The sequence below is a fragment of the Callorhinchus milii genome, unplaced genomic scaffold, assembly GCF_018977255.1.
Source record: "Callorhinchus milii isolate IMCB2004 unplaced genomic scaffold, IMCB_Cmil_1.0 Scaffold1, whole genome shotgun sequence".
Taxonomy (NCBI): Eukaryota; Metazoa; Chordata; class Chondrichthyes; order Chimaeriformes; family Callorhinchidae; genus Callorhinchus; species Callorhinchus milii.
Window position 1 is genome coordinate 54,792,277 of NW_024704742.1, and position 19,324 is coordinate 54,811,600.

Here is a 19,324-nt window from a genome sequence, read left to right on the forward strand (position 1 = left end):
CTGCCAATTCTTTTTGATCTCTTAAATATAAGGCCAACTTCTGCTTCATGATCTGGCTGATGAGCAATTTTTCCTTGATTGGGGCCTTTTATGGACATACTTCTGATCTCAAGAAACCCTATGAAAATTCTGCATATAACTTCAAATTGGAAATTGCCCAATGGTCCTTGTCTATTTGTCATATTTAAAGGAAAACCAATTACAAAACATTTAATGAAGTTACTGGCAAAATATATTTTCTCATTATTTTTCTGTCAACGATCATTTAACTTATGTTGCTGCCTGAGAATGTAGCACTTTGAACACTTGAATAGTGCTGATAGAGCACAAAAGTCTTACTAAAGCAGATTACGTTGGATTTTTTAAAATTAAATAGCTATGAGCTGATCTTTAAGCAGCTGTGACCATCTGTGATGCCACCTCTTGAGGTTTTTTAAATATAGAATTTTTAATTTGCTAAAGCTGATTCTCTGTAATGAAGGCCATGCTTAGGTGTGTGTATATAATATATATTATACACACAACCCACACAGACCATATTTGGGTATAAATTTTATATTAAAAAAAGTATGTGTCAAACCAAAATTAGATGCGAGTCAAAAGCCCATTTGTCCGGGCCAGCAATCTCTGTTTAAAATTAGTTATTCATGACTAGGCAAAATGAGTGTATGTGAGACATGGCTGTGCACAAATGCAAGGGTTGTTCTATGTAGCGTTGCTCTTTCTTACAGCTATTCCGTGCTTTTTATTTGCGTGTACATTTTTAAATGTGCTCCTGAGCTACTCTCCCGCTTTCTATGTTTAACAACAATTATCTATTAACTGTTTTGACACAATAAAGTTCTATAAAAATACAGGTTCTTTCTTTATAGAATGGAATTTTTCAGCACAAAAGAAAGTAATTTGGCCCATTAATCATGCCTGTGCTAATTCTCTGCAAAAAATCTGTTTAGAGTCACTCCCATGACATACTCCTATATTTTCCTTTTCCAGATTCTTATTTTCTTTCTTGCATATGATTATAGATGCATAAAATATAACAATCATTGCATTTGATGTAGCACTTAATCACATTGTTAAGTCTCAAAGCTCTTCACAGGATATATTGTTAAAGTAGTATGCTTATTTTGTGTGCAAATACGGGCATTGCATTCATATGTAGAGAATCATTGTTTTAAAAAAGCATTCTGTCTGCCTGTTTAGGTGGACACCTCTACTCAAAATGAGAAGAGAATTTCTCGTGGTGTCCTGACCAACAATCCTCTAGAAAAAAATGGTCACTCTTTTCATTACTACTTAATTACTGCTAATTGGGTACCAATTGATTGTATGTGTGTGTACAGATAGTCACTGCATTTTACAGAAACTTTAAGTGTTTGAGGTGTTCTCGACATTGTAAGCACTATATAAAATGAAAAGATTATTGTGCCATTTTAAGCCTTCAAAATATTTAAGATTGCAATTGGATTTTTTTTTCAGAGTGCATTTGAAGAATATGACATTGAAGATGTTGAACTCTATGTTTCTTCCCAAGAGCAACGATTCAGGCAGTTTGCTTCAGTAGAATATGAAGGCCAATTTTACATGACCCCAAAGGACTTCATTCAAGCTGTTACCACTGATGAACCAAGTCGTAAGTACATTTTACTGTCAGAACTTACCATCGCTGATTTAACATAAGTAAATGGATTTGATAAAATAAATTTCCCCCAAGCGATAATGGCTTTGTATGTGGAAGTTGATTTTACTTCAAGAAATGTTCCTACGTAATGTAGCCTAAGATTGTTGTCTTTACAAAAAAAATTCCAGCCTAAAATTTCCTTAAGGATCCCTTCAGAACAATGTATGCATGCATTATAATTTATGTGGAGTTCCACAGGGATCTACTTTGGGACCTCTTATTTAACATTTTCATAAATGATCTGGAGGTAGGAGACACAAACACAGTGGCTAAATTTGCAGATCACACAAAGTAATGAAGGTGTTAGACTGCAAAGATGAACAGGATAGGTTACAGGAGGATTTGAAAATTCGTGGGCATTGGGCAGGTCGATGGCAGATGAAATTTAATGTAGAGAAATGTAGTGCTTCTCATGGGGACAAAAAAAATCAGGAAGTGACTATTATTTAAATAGTAAGAAAATAACCTACAGAAAATGAAAAGGACCTGGGGTTCCTGATTGATAATAAATTGAAGCTATCCCAACAGTGCTCGATATCAGTGAGTAAGGCAACCAGATGCTTGGCTGTACTAAAATGGCAATATTGAGCCGAAATAGTGGGATAATTCTGCCACTTTATAAATCATTGGTGAGACCACACTTGGAATCCTGTGTACAGTTCAAGTCACATAACAGGATATTGCAGTAATCGAGAGGATGCAGAGGAGGGCAACCAAAATGATTGAGGGGGTGGAGGGACTGGATTACGAGGAGTGAGTAGATAAACTGTTCATGTTCACATTGGAGAAGAGAAGGTTGAGGGGTGATATTATTATGGACTTTATGATTTTGAAGGGAACAGATAATGTAGACTATGATGAGCTGTTTTATCTTGTTCTGAACAGTAGAACCAGAAAACATGGCCTGCGATTGAAGAGGGGTAAATTTAGAACAATTCTGCGGAAACACTACTTCCAGTGAGCGCGTAGTACACTTATGGAACAGGCTCCATAGGGAGACAGTGGAAGCAGAAAATGTTTATTTCAAGAACAAATTAGATAGATTTCTGCTAGAAAATAATATTTCGGGATACAGAATACAGTTTGTGACACGACATGTCAAGCAACTGCCAGGATGGTAGAAGGCGAATTAGATGGACGTTGGTCTTCTTTTACAAGCAAATTCTTATGTTCTTGTGTTCCTTTTTATTGGATTAAACATTTGTTTTGAAAAAAATTACTTCATGTTGCATCAGTGTTTAAACACTAATTGAAAATGTTGTATGAAAGTTGAACATATTAGATTACATCTGTTAATATTGAAGTAGCTTTTTATATAATTGGCATGAGGATTTTGAAAAATTGGATATTAGTTAATTTTATGCAATGCCAAATAATTGCCCATATTTCCATTTTAAGTTTAGATCATGGCGGTAACCATCTATTGTTGTTATCCCTGTACAGAGCGGTGTAAAAATTATACAAAGCTAAAGTGCTACCAACGTTACCCTGCGTGACAGCATTAGATAAATGCATGTTGTGTTGCTTAGACTACAGGTTTCTCCTCAGTAAAAATTTTTTTGCCAATGTTCCAAATACACTAGATGCCGCATTCACCCACAAAATACAGTCAATTCACTTTACAGTATCGTGTGAAGCGCATTGAGATGTCTCAATGACACGATAAGGTACTAAATCAAATGGACGGATTATTGTTATTAATTAGTTCCTGGGTCAATATGACTAGATCTGGAATTTATCCAACTGTTCATCGTGGAGTCCTGTAGCTCAGCAGTTAGAGCACTCGCCTCGGAAGTGAGAGGACCTGGGTTCGAATCCTGGGAGGGCGAAATGTTGGCCAAGTTTCCTTACTCCACATGCCTCTGTTTACCTTGCAGTAAGTAAGAACCCGGTTGTTAGTCGATTGGCAGATCACTTCTCTGGGGGTAATAAATACAGCACACAATACAAAATTACATTTAGCAGGTTGGAGAGGTAGGAGGTGGCAAGACCATGGAGGGTCTTGAAGGTGAGGATGAGAGTTTTGAACTCGATCCACTGACGGACGGGGAGCCAGTAGAGCCAGGCAAGGGTGGGTGAAATGGGGTCACGGAGCCTGGTGTGGGAGAGGGCACGAGCTGCAGAGTTCTGGATGATCTGCAACTTGTGCTGGGAAGAGTTAGGAGGGCCGACAAGCAGGGCGTTAGCATAGACGAGCCTGGATGTATTGTAGGCTCGCATGAGGGTTTTGGCTGCCTTTGGGGTGAGGCAGTGGCTGAGTCAGCAATGTTGTGGGAGTGGGGGAAGGCAGAGTGGGTCATGGCATGGATGTGAGGCAGAAAGGACAGTTGAGGGTCGAACAAGCCAGGTTCCTGACTGGCTTAGTGAGGTGGAGTGTGCATCTGTTGATGCTGATGCTGCCATGCCTGAAGTATGGAGGGAGTTATGGGAGATGAAATGGTGATCTGAGATGGCTTTATCGATGATAGTGATATCCGAGACATTGAGACCCCGGGTAATCACTTGGTCGAGTGGATGGCCGAGTAAATGTGAGGGAGAGGTTGTGCGAAGAGAAGTCGGTGGAGATAGAGCAAGAGAGGGTAAAGTGCAGGTTGAAGTTGCTTAGAATTTGGAGGCATTCAGAACAGAGGCAGAGAGAAGCTAGGAGGGTGGAGATATCAGAGATGAGGCTGGGGGAGGGTTTAGCGGGATGATAAATCAGGAGAATTTTGAGGGAAATATTGGAAGAATGATAGAGGGTAAGCTTCTCGAAGGAGGAGAATGAGCTGGAGGAGTAGGGGAATATAGTATATCAAATGCTATTATAATAATAGTATTATTTGTGAGTAGTGAAGTAGAGAACATATCTAAATCACACAAAAGTTAGATGAGCATAGCTAAATTAAATGAGTAAGAGGACATTAGCAACATGACAATATACTATATGGCGTCCTGTAGCTCAGTGGTTAGAGCACTCGCCTCGCAAGAGAGAGGACATGGGTTCGATTCCCAGGCGGATCAGGGCTAAATGTTGGGCAAGTTTCCTTACTCCACACACATTCACGCACGCCTCTGTTTACCTAGTAGTAAGTAGGAACCCAGTTGTTAGTCGATTGGCGGATCTCTTTTCAGGGGGTAATGATTCCTTCCAAAAAAATTAATAATAAATTTTGGTCACTCAATCCACAACTGTTTGTGGGACACTGCTGTGTGCAATTGGCTGCTGCGTTTTGCCAAACAAAAGTATTCACTTTACAGTGTATCCTGTGAAGTGCTTTGAGATATCTCGAAGATGTGATAAGCCGCTATATCAAATGCAAGGATTATTATTATTATAGAACAATTGACTGTGGAAAAAATAGCCAGAAGAGGTGCAAGAAATATTAGTAGTTAATGTTATAAGCTAGATTGCTCTTTTGAGGGATTTGTTCAGGTTTGGACTTTTTAATATCTTAAATATTCTAATTTTTCTGACCTGAATTTTTTTAAAAAAATGAAAAAGCTAATGTTAAATGGTGTACTTAGTCTGATTATTTTATCTTTCAGTCATTATAAATAGTGAAGTAAAATATTTGGTTTTTTAACTTGGTGAACGTAAAAACATTTTACACCAAACTCTTTCCAGCAGGCAAGTGATGTATATAATGCCGTTCTGATACTTCTTGACTTCTATATTTTTGTATGCTTTATGTCTCAGGTTTAAAATCACGTAGTTTGTTGTATAAATGACTTTAAATTAAATTGTAAAGCTCTTAAGTATTCCATTACCACCACCATCATGGAAACAATATAACTTTGTACAAGACATTTTATGTATTTAGATAGAAATAAAACGAGGTTTACATGGGATTTTGCGTTAATACTTTATCCAAATTATTGTTTTTATCTACCAAGATAAAAACCTAAACAATACCCCATTGATTGCAATTGCCCATCATCAGTATACTTCACACAATTACCTTTACTAAGTACACAACTGCAGTCTTTTTATGACCAGCACATAAAGCCGTAAATTTCATTAAACCATTACATCATATCTTTGAGTAAAGGCACTTCGGGCTTCTTAACTGGCGAACAACAATAGTGGTTAAAACTGCGTACTACTGTGTGGGAAACCACCATTACATGCTCAAGGAATGTATTATCCTTCCTAGCCTCACAAATCTGGTTTTGTTCATTAAATATTCAGAAGTATTTTCCAATTATTTTGTTTCGGACTTTCTAAATAATATGCCATTCCTCAATTATATTAAATACCTATCATGTACTATGTAATGATTAATTTTTTTGAGGACAGGAAGGGGTGAACAATTAGTCATTAAAAATAACTCCTGCCAGACTACTAAACAAACCATTCCCATATTGATAAATAATACCCAAACATTTTTTTTAATTCAAAGTTTAGCATTCAATTCTCTTACATCAGGAAAGGGATGAAGAAACAGTTTTCATCAAAGTAAGGGGTATTGTTTGATTAACACGGCTGAGTCACATGTAACACAACCATAGAAATGTATGACATAGTAGGAGGCATTTGACCAACTTAGAGTTTGTTTCCCTGCCAATGACGCAATCTACCCTAATCCCAATTCCTTGCTTTTTCCCATATCCTCTAATACCTTTCTTCTGCATGTGGCTATCCAATTATATTTTAAATGCACAAATTGAGTCTGCTCCCAACAGCCAACCCATGCTAGCTAAAGTGTAAAGCTCCCTCTATGTTGGTCCAATACTGAGTTAATAACTTCAGAAATGGGACCTATTTCGGACCATTGTGATATCTTCATTTATGATACCAGTATCCTTGCAATGTTGCCAATCATTGTTGAATGACTGACAGTTCTGGGCTATGAACCTGCATCTGTTAGAAACAAGATTGTGTCAGCCTGACTTGGTAGCACTCTCACCTTCCAGTTCAAAGGTTATGGAGTCAAGCCCCATATTTGAATTTTGAAGTTATATAGACTGACACTCCAATGCAGTGTCGGAAGTGTGCAGCAATGTTGGAGGTGCCATTGTTCGAATAAGACATTGAACCAAGTTCCCATCTTCCTGTTTAAGTGAACGTTAAAAATCTCATTGCACTATTCTAGAAGAGACGGGAGTTCCTCCTGGTACTTTGACCAACAATTCACCCAAACAAAATTGATCATTTACTTTATGGTAGTTTGTAAGACATTGCTGTGTGTAAAGTAGCTGCTGTGTTCATCTGTGAATACAGTGACAGCACTACAGTATATTCTTGAAGCGCTTTGAGGGGTCCTCCTGATGTGAAAGGTGATACCAAATGGAAGGATTATGTTTATTATTAATAAGATTGAGGCCAAACTCAGAGTATGCCAAGCAGTTTACATCTGAGAAAAAGATTTTCATTCAATCTGATCAGAATTTCAAATCAGTGATAAAATGGACAGTATTCTGATCTGTTTTTTTTCAGTGATCATATTTGTTGTCTCAGGGACAAATGTTTGATATCACAAACTATATACAGGACATTTAGGATCTGTGACTAACAATATCCTACTAAATCGTCACTTGCTGCTGATACCTTTTTTTTTCTTGATAAAATTGTATTAGTTAATTTTATTAAGCTGTAGACATTATAATTCTTGCATTTGATATAGCACCTTATCAGGTCGTCAAGTGTAGTGACTATTTATTGGAAAACGTGGTAGCCCATTTGCACACAGCAATATCCCCAAAACAGCCATAAAGTGAATGACCAATAAGCAAGTCCTATAGACTGACCGCTTAAGACCAACAACGTTTTAATTTGGCAATTATACAGATGTTCAGAACCCGCCAAAAAACATAGGTAGCTTCATAGTTACTAAATAACTGTTTCTTAATACACCATACAAAGCAGAATACTCCAACAGATATGTTAGATTTAATATGCAGCAGTGCACCAGAAATTATTAATAACTTATGTACAACAAACCACAACATTGTACTGATTGAAAAACTGACAATGAATCATTGCTGGTTGAGCCAAGTTATCCTCTAACTCAATGTGAATAAGAGAGAAACCATTCTACTCAGCACCGGCCAACATCTCTTCTGGCTCTGACATCCTCAATCTCCCTGGCCCCTCTCTCAAACGCTCTGAATCCACCTCCAGCTTTCCCTTCTGCCTAACATCCAGTCTGTCACCAAGACAGTCTTCCTTCACCTCAATCACATCACCCACCTCCGTCGCATCTCATACCCAGTGGTGCTGAAACACTTATTTATCCTTTCATTATATACCGCTTTGACTTTTTCAATGCCCTCCTCGCTGCTCCCCAGCTCCACCATTCACAAGCTGCAACTCATCCAAATCTCCACTGCTGCATTCTCATGTGCCAAGCACCCCACGGCTGAGCAGTCTCCATTGAATGATATAAATTTCACATTTCACTTGTGGAAAAATATACAAAGTAAAATCTGGAAATCTTAATTACAATTGTTTTTTTTCATTGTTAAAATAAAAAGAACAATCTCCATGTAATATAAACAACACTAGCTTGCCATCAGTGAATTAATTACAGGTATAATCATTCTCTGGTTTCAGGAATTGAGCAAACTGCGATTTCATTCCTGTTTTTTCGGTTGAATATCTGTACTGCATCACTGCCTTGTAATGCATTGAGTGTTGTCTATTGTCTTTAAGGGCCATTAAAGTCTGTATTAGTAGCAAAATAATTCTAGGTATTATCATAACAATCCTTACATTTGATATAGCACCTTTCACCTAGGGAGGGCATCAAAGCGTTTCACAGGTTTTGCTGTCGTGACTGTGTTTTGTAGAGAAACAGGGCATCCTATTTGACAATACCCATGAAGTGAAAAAAGAAATTTATCTGAGGATTGTTGACCAGGAAACCAGGAGAAATTCCCTTTTTTTTTCAAATAATGTGTGGGATCTTTAATGGCTACCTGAACAGGCAAACGGGACCTGAGTTTAATGGGTCATCCGAAGGACGATAACCCAACAATACAGCGCACTACATACAATACTAAAAGAATAATTTACATTTATGTAGCACCTTTCATGCAGGGTAGTGTCTTGTGACTACATCTGAGTGTAAGACTAGTGTCTGAGTTCAAAACCCTAACATGAGACTTGAACTATTAAGATTCTGACTCTGAGGCGAGAATGCTATCAACTGAAAAAGGTCTTTTTTTTCCCTTCAAAAAGCAGGAGGAAAACAGGGTGGAAATTGAAAAGAAACAAATCTCAGTTAAATTTGGCATTTAATTTGGGACATATGCTCATCTCGCATTAGAAAAACGACTTGGCTGCAATGCCAGACCTGTGAATACACTCAGAAGCCACTTGATCACAAAATACAGGGTTTTGAGCATATTTGTGGGACCGGCATTGAAGTGGGCAGTGTTTCCAGTCGCATATTCAATACCATAACCAGTGTAACTGCATATTCCTTGGACTTGCATGGTAGCCAAATGGGCTTTAGGACACTCACAATTGTGGTGGCAAAAAAATTCCAAAATTCAGATTTAAAAAGTAAATTTCAATTAAATTGTTTTAACAACTGACTTTCATTAAACAACTGGATTTTTATCGGTGAAAAAATGGTTACAGAAATCTTTAATGATCCTTAATTATCTTCCATGTATGAGGTCTTCTAAGAATAATTCAGCAGATTGCATTGATTTGTCCATCTGGCTTACTATTCTATTTTTTTCATTTTTATTGTATTTTAAATAGTATGTCAAGGCCATCTTGGATCACTTGCTCATCTCCCTCTCCTCCCATATCCCTCACCCCTCTTCCAAGCCGACCACCCTTTTTTTCAGCCCTTGCAAGAAGGTCCCCCCCGAGTCCCTCACAAATGCCCTCTTCCTCTCCCTCTGGCCCTCCACCCGCAGCGATCCTGATGCAGCCATCAAGCTGCTGAATGACCATCTCTCCACAACCTTCAATTCTCTGGCTCCCCTGAAATCCAGGATTGTTTCCAAGCCCCCCCCCCCCCCCGATACATCAATCATCTCCACTCACTCAAAACACAAATCCTGATGCTTGAGCGCAGATGGCAGAAAGCCGGCCTCGCGATTCACCTCCAGCTGTGGCTCGAACACCTATCGCCTCTCCCTTTCACAGGCCCAAACTCTCTTTTACTCAAGTCATCCTGGAGGCAAACAACAATCCAAAGATGCTGTTTTCCACCGACCATCACTACCTCCATGCGCCCCCTCAAGCCCCTCTAAGCTCACATCAAACTCCAAGTGCAAAGAGGACCTAGACTTCTTCGCCTCAAAGATTGAAAACATCCACTTGGCTGTATTGTCCTCTCCACCCATCCCTCCCCCATGTCCCCTTCCACCCCTCCCAGACCATCCACACCACCTTCTCCCTCTACCACAGCTCCTGCCAATCCCCCTCCTTAGACTCCTTTGCCCCCATTTCTCCCTCCCTCTCAACCACAATCACCCACATGAAGTTCATCACCTGCTGCCTTGATCCCCTGCCCACCCAGCTGTTGGTCACTCAATTCCCCTTCCTCTCCCCCTGCTGGCCAACATGGTGAACCCGTCTCTCTCCTCAGGCTCTGTTTCTCTCTCCCTGAAAACCGTTGTTATCACATGCGTTCTCAAAAAAAAACCATCCTCGATCCCTCTAATCTCTCACACTACCATTGCATTTCCAACCTACCTTTCCTTGCCAAAGTCCTGGAATGCATTGTTGCAGGTCAACTTTGGTCACACAGCTCTCTCCACTCCCTCCTTGAGCCGCCGCAGTCTGGTTTTTGCCCTTCCCACAGCAGAGACCTCCGTCTCGCCCCCTCCCTCGTCACCTTCAAGACTCGCCTCAAGACCCTTCTCTTCGACCGTGCTTTCAATATCCCTGCCTCCCCCCACCCCAACCCTCAGCTCAGGTCTGTAACTCCCGACATGAAATGCGCTATATAAACTTAATGCTGTTGTTGTCAAAGTCACAAATGACGTTCTCTTTATCTGTGACCAGGGCTCCCTCTGCCTCCTCGTCCTCCTGGATCTCTCTGTCGCGTTCGACACAGTCGAGCAGGCCATCCTCCTCCATCGCCTCTCCTCCCTCATTCACCTCAGTGGGACCACACTCGAATGGTTGGAGTCTTACTTAACTAACTGCCTCCATTTCATCTCAGCAAATGGTTTCTCCTAACGCCGTCACCTGCAGGGTACCCCAGAACTCCATCCTTGGCCCTCTTCTTTTCCTTACCTATATGCTCCTTCTTGGCGACGTCATCCGCAGACACGGGGTAAACTTCTACATGTATGTGAATGCCACACAAATCTACTTTGCCTCCTTCAGAACCAACTACAGGTCTGCCGATGTTCTATCAGCTTGTCTGGCAGCCATCAGGGCCTGGATGAGTGCAAATTTCCTGCAGCTGAATGTGGACAAGACGGAATCTGAACTCCAACCTCCCTGGGCTTTCCCTCACAGTCACCAAACCAGTGCACAATTTAGGCGTCTGGCTTGACCCCCAGCTGTCCTTCCTCCCCCACATCCGGTCCCTGACCAGGACCGCCTTCTTCCACCTCCGCCACATTGCCTGCCTCCGACCATACCTTACCACAAATGCAGTCAAATCGCTTGTGCATGCATTTGTCACCTCCCACCTGGATTACTCAAACGCACTCCTCGCCGTCTCCCCAGCCCCACTATTCAAAAGATCCAGCTCATTCAGAACTCTGCCGCCCACATACTGACCCGGACCAAACTCCGTACCCACATCTCACCAGTTCTGGCCAAGCTCCACTAGCTCCCCCATCACCGAACGGATCAACTTCAAGATCCTCACGCTCTTGTTCAAATCCCTTCACTGTCTGGCATCTCCCTACCTCTCCGACCTCCTTACTCTCCAATCCACCACCCGGTGCCTCCACTCGACTGGCACCGGCCTCCTGCTTGTCCCTCGCACCCTCTGCCCTACCATCGGAGGTTGCGCTTTCTGCCACTATGCCCTGAAACTCTGGAATACTCTCCCTCAATCCCTCCGGCCCCTAACCCCCCTTTTTCAAGTCCTACCTGAAAACCTTCCTCTTTGACCGTACTTACGGTCACTTCCTCTCCCCCCCACCCCCCGGCTCAGTCAGGCTCTGCTGCTGTTGTTGTATGACCAAGTGTACACTTCTGCAGTCTTGTTGGAACCAATAATATATTTGCCTCTGCATTTATCTGAGGAATATATTGGGGTTGACCAATATACTGCTACTTATTTGTTTTGTGAGTGTTCTGTTTCTAGTGTCTGCAATGATTTATAGAATACAATGGAATGCATCTTGGTTTTCCCAGTAATAAAATAGGGCTTTACTGCAACCTACCATACTTGTAACCCCAAATTATTTTAAATTTAATTCTCAGCCTACCATTTTAAAAAAAATGGCAGTCCCCCAAAAGTCTAAACAGTATAATGTTAACTCAGCAATGCATGTTCATTAGCAAGTTTTCATAATTTTAGAGAAAGCGTACCTCATTTTTGCAAACAGTTTCTGAGTAACCAAATCTGTACATTTGCAAATTACCTTGTTAGTTTATACTTTCTTGGAAATCCCAAATTTGCTTCCTCTGCACTATATAGAGAAAATATGAATTCTGCTTGAACATACCACATGCACGTAGATTAGTTTGGGCAAATCACACATTTTAAGACTTCAGAGCAATGCTGTACAAGATTCTCCTATTCCTCTGCCTTATCAATGGAATATTTCTGTACAACTCCTGAGTTTATTTTAACCAATATATGCCAGCAGCGTGCCAGCTTACAATCTAGCATTGATATGAGAGCACAAGCTGTTACCCATGCCTTGAATTGGTCCTATAGCAGCACTCAGTAATAATCCTTAATTTTGATTATAATGCCTATAACATTGAAAACTTCCCCAAGGGCTTCACCAGTAATTGCTGTCAAGTTTAGTGGTTGTATAATTGAAGGCAAACATGGCAGCCAATTTGTGTTCAACAAACAGCAATGAAATGAATAACCAATCTTTATTTGGGGGTTTGGTGGCCGGACACCTGGAGAAACTCCCTTCTCTTTTTAAATCACCCCTGTTCTTGCTGGCTTGGTTTCACTGGCTCCCTATCCCTCAGAGAATCGAGTACAAAACCCTTGTTCTCACCTTCAAAGCCTTCCACAGTCTTCTCCCCCCTACCTCTCTGACCTTCTAACGCCATATCAGCCTGTCCGTTCCCTCCGCTCGGCGGACACCGGCCTGCTTCAGGTCCTGCACACTTCCTGCCCCACCATTGGCGGTCAGGCATTCAGCGTCTCTGCCCCCACACTCTGGAACTCTATCCCGCAATCCCTCCACCTCACCCCGTCTCTTGCCTCTTTCAAGTCCCGTCTAAAGACCTTCCTCTTCGACTGTGCTTTGCTCCCACTTCTCCTGGCCCCAACTCCTAGCTCGGGTCCAAAAGCCCCCGACTGTCTGGTGCCCTGGACATCTTTCTGACATGAAGGACGCTGTACAAGTGTGATTTGTTGTTGTTAAATAATGTCCACTTGAAATGCAGATAAGACATCAGTTTAATGGCTCATCCAAATCACAGCACCTCTGACAGTGCAGCAGAGGGATTCACAGACTGAGCTCAAAGTTACAACGTGGGCTTTGAACTCACAACCTTCTGATCCAGAGGCACAACCAACTGAACCAGAAACTCAAGTGTGTGTTTTTTATTGTAGAAAAATAATCTGTTTCATTACTTTTGTGTTGGTTTCCCACCAACAATATAATACTGCAATTAACCCAGATAAGAATTACACAATAAGGCATTCTTTCCCCTTCTATTGTGTCGAAGGTATCATTCTGGGCTTTCGCCTCACCGGCAGCAGTTCTCTTTCACATTGAATAAAATGTCAATCACTGTTTCAGTTCTTTGTTTTTATCTTAAAAGCAAATCAAAATCTGTTCCTATAAAGCCACTGCAAAGCAGACCAGTCTTAGCACATCAGGTGTTTGGTTTTTAATGTAATAAAATGGCTGGTTGCGTTTTAAAGGGAGTTGATTCTTAATTTTCATCTAGAATAATTTTATTTTGTTTAGTTAACTTAATTTGCCAGGTATATTCACAGTTATTAAAGAGCTTGGCAGCAGTTTAGTTTAGGATTGTGGAGCCTAGTATGGGAAACGACATGGGCTGCAGAGGTCCTCGTCGTCTGAATCCTGTGATGAAGTTGTTCATGAGGGCCTTGGCGGCCCAGGAGAGGAATGGCGGGAGCTGGCAGTGTTACAGATCTGAAAGAAAGCCGAGCGGGCAACAGCACAGATGTGGGTTTAAAGGACAGTTGGGAGTCAAACAAGACACCAATGTTCAGCGGGTTGATGCAATCAGTGCCTGAGGTGAGAAGGCGCTGATGGGAGATGAGCAGAAGAGTCAGGATCTTGTCTATGATTAATTGAAATAACCATTGTCATTGAATTATTGGCCATTACTTAAATTGTTGAACTCTGTTGAATTGAGTAAATGAATGTGTTTCTATGCAGGAGTTCACCCTCGGAAATCGCTTACAAGACAGGTGAGTGATTATTACTCATTTATTTGACATTTATCACTTCTGCAGTAAGGGATTCAGGTTCACAAACATTGAAGGAATCAAATAAGAAATGGAAAAAGCATTGTGATATGCCTAACTTGGTTTAAAATGATAATAGCAATGATAATATATTGAGTTCTGTATATACAAAGGACATAGGCCATATATTTGAAATTATGAATCACCAAGCACAGGAAGCCCAGTTAGTGCTCTTATGGAATCTTCTCCTGCTTATAGCACTCGTCTCCTGTGGACTTGCACTAAATGGAATGACTATATACCTGGCTTTTGGTGCTGATTGACCAGCTTCCAGTGCTACAAAACAGCCAAGTTTCAAATTGTCACTTCCTATGAGTTTTTAGGAAGTGCTGTCTGTGGGGACCTAATGAATCCAAAGGGTCTATTTCTTTAGCACTTCACTTCAACAACAACAACAACAACTTGCACTTATATAGCATCCTCCATACAGGGTAAGCGTCTCAGTGCACTTAAACACTTATACCACTGTTGGTGAGTTATTGATCCCAGGCAATTGCATTATAAAGAGGTTCTGCTGGACTGGCAAGAACCTGATGCAGGTTATAAATAGTTTACATTTTTTACAAAGTCATTGCATATCAATATGTTCACTGAGAATGCACCTCTTCCATTTGGCCTGATAGTCTGTGTTCCAGAAATTTAATATTCTTCTTTGCCATAATCGCACATGATGTTTGGTTACCAACAGCAGAAAAAATACACTTATGGAAGAAATATCACTGAAGCAATTTCCCTTTAAGCATAACCCAGTAGCCTAGCTTGAAATAGATATTGCAGATTAATACTGGTGGTTGTTAGACACCAGTCGTTATATAATATAATATTATAAAACAAATGTGTAGTGCAGCCCCCGAATAATGTGCTTCACTGTAACGTGAATTTACTTATACCACAGTTGCACTGTGGACTCACTGTGGACTTTTCACTTGCTTTCCATGTACCAGCTGACATTTTGCATTAAAATTAGTTTTCCCTGCTTGAATATTGTCTTTATTAACTTTCGTTAGGAATTGGAAAATGTGCTCATAGAAACTCCTCCTGTTTGGAAAGGCACTTCAAATCTTTTTCGAACTTTACAAGACAGAGGTGAGTGAATTAGATGACAATGCTGATATTTTTTGGAATATTTAAACTGTGTGTTTAAAAATAGGATCCAGGTTTCATTGTGTTTAGAATCCACAAGCATTTTTATAATATAGCATCAGTCTTACCTTTATAAATTGAAAATTGCCGAAGTTGTACGTTCACCCAAGTTCCATTCAGTTTCATATTAAAAAAACCTCAGATTTCTTTGCCCAAGTTGTATTAACTTGTAATTCTGTTTCGCCCATCCTCCATTACTCCCGCACTTACCGGTGGCATTGAATCGTGGGAAATAACGTCATGACCCGTCAACGAATGCATATTTACCGGCTGGCAGCATTGAATCATGCGAGACGTACTTTTGATCTGGTCAAACAACAACAACTTGCATTTATATAGCTCCCCTCACGCAGGGTAAGGTCCTAGAGTGCTTGACAATGGCAGAGCATGACGCCCAGCCGGGGGGAGAGGGAGGTGACCGTAGACACAGTCGAAGAGGAAAGTCTTCAGATGTGACCTGAAGATGGGGAAGGAAGGGGCAGTGGGTAGTAGGTTGAAATCGATCCGTTTGGCGATAGGGAGCCAGCAAGCTTGGCTAGAACTAGTGTACGGAGTTTAATACCGGTGAGTGTGCAGGCGGCAGAGTTCTGGATCTGCTGGATCCTGTGCATGGTGGAGCTAAGGAGACCGGCAAAGAGGGCATTTGAAAAGTCGAGTCAGGAGGTGACGAACACATGGACGAGTGGTCGGGTCTATCTAGGGCAAGGTACGGTCGGAAGCGGGCAATGTAGTGGCGGTGGAGAAACAATCCTGGTCAGAAATCGGATGTGGGGAAGGAAGCACAGCTGTGAGTTGAACCTGATGCCTTGATTGTGCACCGGTTCGGTGAATCTGAAGGATAGACTGGGGAGGTTGAGGAGTTCAGAGCTGCAGGACAGAAGATGTTGACTGGAGCCAAGGAATATGGCTTCTGTCTTGTCAATATTTAGTTGTAAGAAGTTTGTGCTCATCCAGGCCCAGATGTCTGCCAGACAAGCTGACAGAACATCAGCAGACCTGGAGGAGGAGCTGGAGGAGGAGAAGTAGATTTGTGTGTCATCTGCATATGTGTGGAAGTTTATTCCATATAAGCAGATGATATCACCAAGAGGTTTGTTAGATTGGACTCGAACCAGGCTAGTGCGGTCGCACTAAGGTGAATGAGGAAGGAGAGGTCGTGGATGAGGATGGCATGGTCAACTGTGTTGAACACGACAGGGAGGTCTAGAGGATGAGAAGTCAGAGGAAGCCCTGGTCACAGAGAGAGAGGAAGTCATTTGTGACCTTGACAAGCGCTGTCTCTGTGCTATGGGCAGAAACCAGACTGTTGAACAAGACGTATTGAATCGCGGAAAATATAGTCTTGATCCGTCACTGCATGCGCACTTATCGTCTGCAGTGGCGAAGTACCGCATGCTCACTGACCAGCTGCATTGAATTATGCATGTGCAGTGTAGATCATTGATTAAATCGGATTTTATATAACTTGTACGGTTTGCCTGTGACTTTGCGTAAGTCATATTAAATATTGTGGTCTCAACTGATACGACTTATGTGAGTTTTACTGCAGTAAGTTTGACCTGCAGGTCAATAGTTGCCTTTCAATATTTACTTTTCAATTTGCTTTATCAGCAGCAGAATGCTGCAAGGGTTACTCCTGAATTCTTTAACAAGACCTTAAGAAGCTATAGTGACCTTTTTCCACCCTTAATGCTAAAGATTTTAATTCTAGTTTCTGGGTGTATGAATGCTCAAATAGCATTAAGGACAGATGATTCATAGGAGATTTCTCAACATTCTGCTTCTCTATGCTTGTCTACTTTTTTTTGTTAAAATCAGTGAACATAATCATTTGGGCCTTTGATGCTCTCAGCTATTTGGGTTCAAGAATTTCCAGTTAACAACATGATAACTGGGGGAGCAAATGTAATTCAAAGGTTAAATGTTTGTGAAACAAAGGAGTGATGTCTGCCACACTTTTCAAAGCACATTGCATGAAAGTAATTGAAAAATTGCTAAAATTACTGTTATTTTCCTACCTTTTGTTGGTATGAGTGTTATGTGATTTTAAAAAAAAGACCAACATTTCCAGAATGTTACTTGTTGTTGATGGATAAAGCTGCCATTAGGGCTTTGAAGAGTTAATTCCTTCATTTTGAATACCTGTGATGCAGGTACTTTTCTACACTCAGAACAAATACTTGTGTTGGAACTGAAACTAAGCACCAGAACTGGGTTGAAACCTGTTAATCCTGGTGTTGAGTTTCAAACCAAAGCACAAAGGTATTATATTGGCCATCAAACAAAGCTCATCTTGAGAAAGGCTTGTGAAGGCACTCGAGGATGTCTAAGTCTGTTTGAGGTCCATGGCTAGCAAGACAATTTTATGTTCTTACTACTGATCATTGTGAATAGAATTAACTCTTAGAGCAGCATTGAGTTACAATGTATGGAAAAAAAAGCTTTTTGGGAGGTGTTGCTTTGGAATTTTTCTGCTTAACGACATCTATTTGAACTTTTGCTTTGTCAGTGTCAATTATTTAGACTACAATTTGAGACCATTCACAAAGATAGCGAAACTTTGTAGTTCAATGGGTATTAAGTATTTTTGCAATATAAACATTACTTATTCCTTGAGAGATGGTATTGTTATAAATTTACCCTCTGGACTAGAAGTTTATATTTGGATACTGCAGGATTGTGTGTAATCCTAGCATACCAGTGTAAATTGTATTTACTATAGGAGATTCATCATGGGATTTATGTCACGAATGGAAACAAAATTTCTCTTGAAGATCAATTGTTATTTAGTAGAGGGAAGTGTTAAAGTGGGATCTGATTAAGACCCAACCTTCCCAGGTTTTTTCGACAACACATACAAGTACTGTATTTTCCAAATGTGATCAAACCTATAACCAATTTGTTTTAAATTGTATCTTTGGGAATAATGTGGAGATAACTGGACATTAAAAGGAGTCTATACATTTGCGTTGAAAATCAAGCTATTAATACATTAAGACTAATTAACATGCATTTCTGTTGAGTTTTAAAACTGTTTGTACAGTAGGATGATAATAACAATCCTTGCATTTGATATAACACCTTATCACGTCTTTGAGATGTCTCAAAAAAGTCACAGAATATACTGTAAAGTGAATTGACTGTATAGTTTGTGAGCGAAACAAGGCAACCAATTGCACACAGCATTGTCCCACAAATAGTGGCCACTTTTTTTTTAAGTGATTATTAACTCCAGAAAAATGATCCGCCAATCGACTAACAATCAGGTTCCTACTTACTGCTAGGTAAACAGATGTGGAGTAAGGAAACTTGCCCAGCGTTTCGCCCTGCTGGGAATTGAACTCAAGAGAGAGTTGCTTGAGAGGCGAGTGCTCTAACCACTGAGTTGCAGGACTCCCCTAATGACCTTACAAGGGAGCTGCCTTTGGAGAGCTACCACCAACTTGCAATTACATAACACCCTCCTTGGGACGTCCTCCCGATGTGAAAGGCGCTACACACATGTAATTTTGTTGTTGTCCACGAGAGTCACGTCTCAGAGCGCTTAACATTGGCGGAACTTGATGTCCAGCCAGGGAGAGGGGAAGTGACTCTTCAGGAAGCTCTTCCGATACAATATAAAGACTGGCAAGGTGGAGGGATTGTGGCAGAGTTCCAGAGCACGGCCGCCGATTGTGGAGAAGAAGGGTCGAGCGACGTGTAGGCAGAGCCAGCTGAGCAAAGGCAGTGGGTAGTGAAGTGGGGTGTAAGCAGGAGGCGAAGTAGGGAGATGCTGGGCAATGAATGTTTTGTAAGTAAGTGTGACAATCTTGCAGTTGATCTGTTATGCAATAGGGAGCCTTGCAACGATGGGGGTGATTGTGCTGCAGAATTTTGTACAGGTGAGAATACCTACTACGGGGGGTTGAATCAGTTACATTTTATGTGTGGTGAAGCTGGGAAGATTGGCAAGGATGGG

General features: G+C 41.0%; 1 protein-coding gene across 3 annotated transcripts in view; it reads left to right on the top strand.

Moving 5' to 3' along the window:
- micu3a (mitochondrial calcium uptake family, member 3a) overlaps positions 1-19,324 on the top strand; it is an 85,945-nt gene that overhangs the window by 22,674 nt on the left and 43,947 nt on the right. For all 3 annotated transcript variants that reach the window (XM_007892791.2, XM_007892792.2, XM_007892794.2), the window contains exons 2-4: positions 1,480-1,633; positions 14,135-14,166; positions 15,231-15,309. In XM_007892791.2, coding sequence (XP_007890982.2) covers positions 1,480-1,633; positions 14,135-14,166; positions 15,231-15,309 — 265 coding nt within the window. The remainder of the gene's footprint in view (positions 1-1,479; positions 1,634-14,134; positions 14,167-15,230; positions 15,310-19,324) is intronic.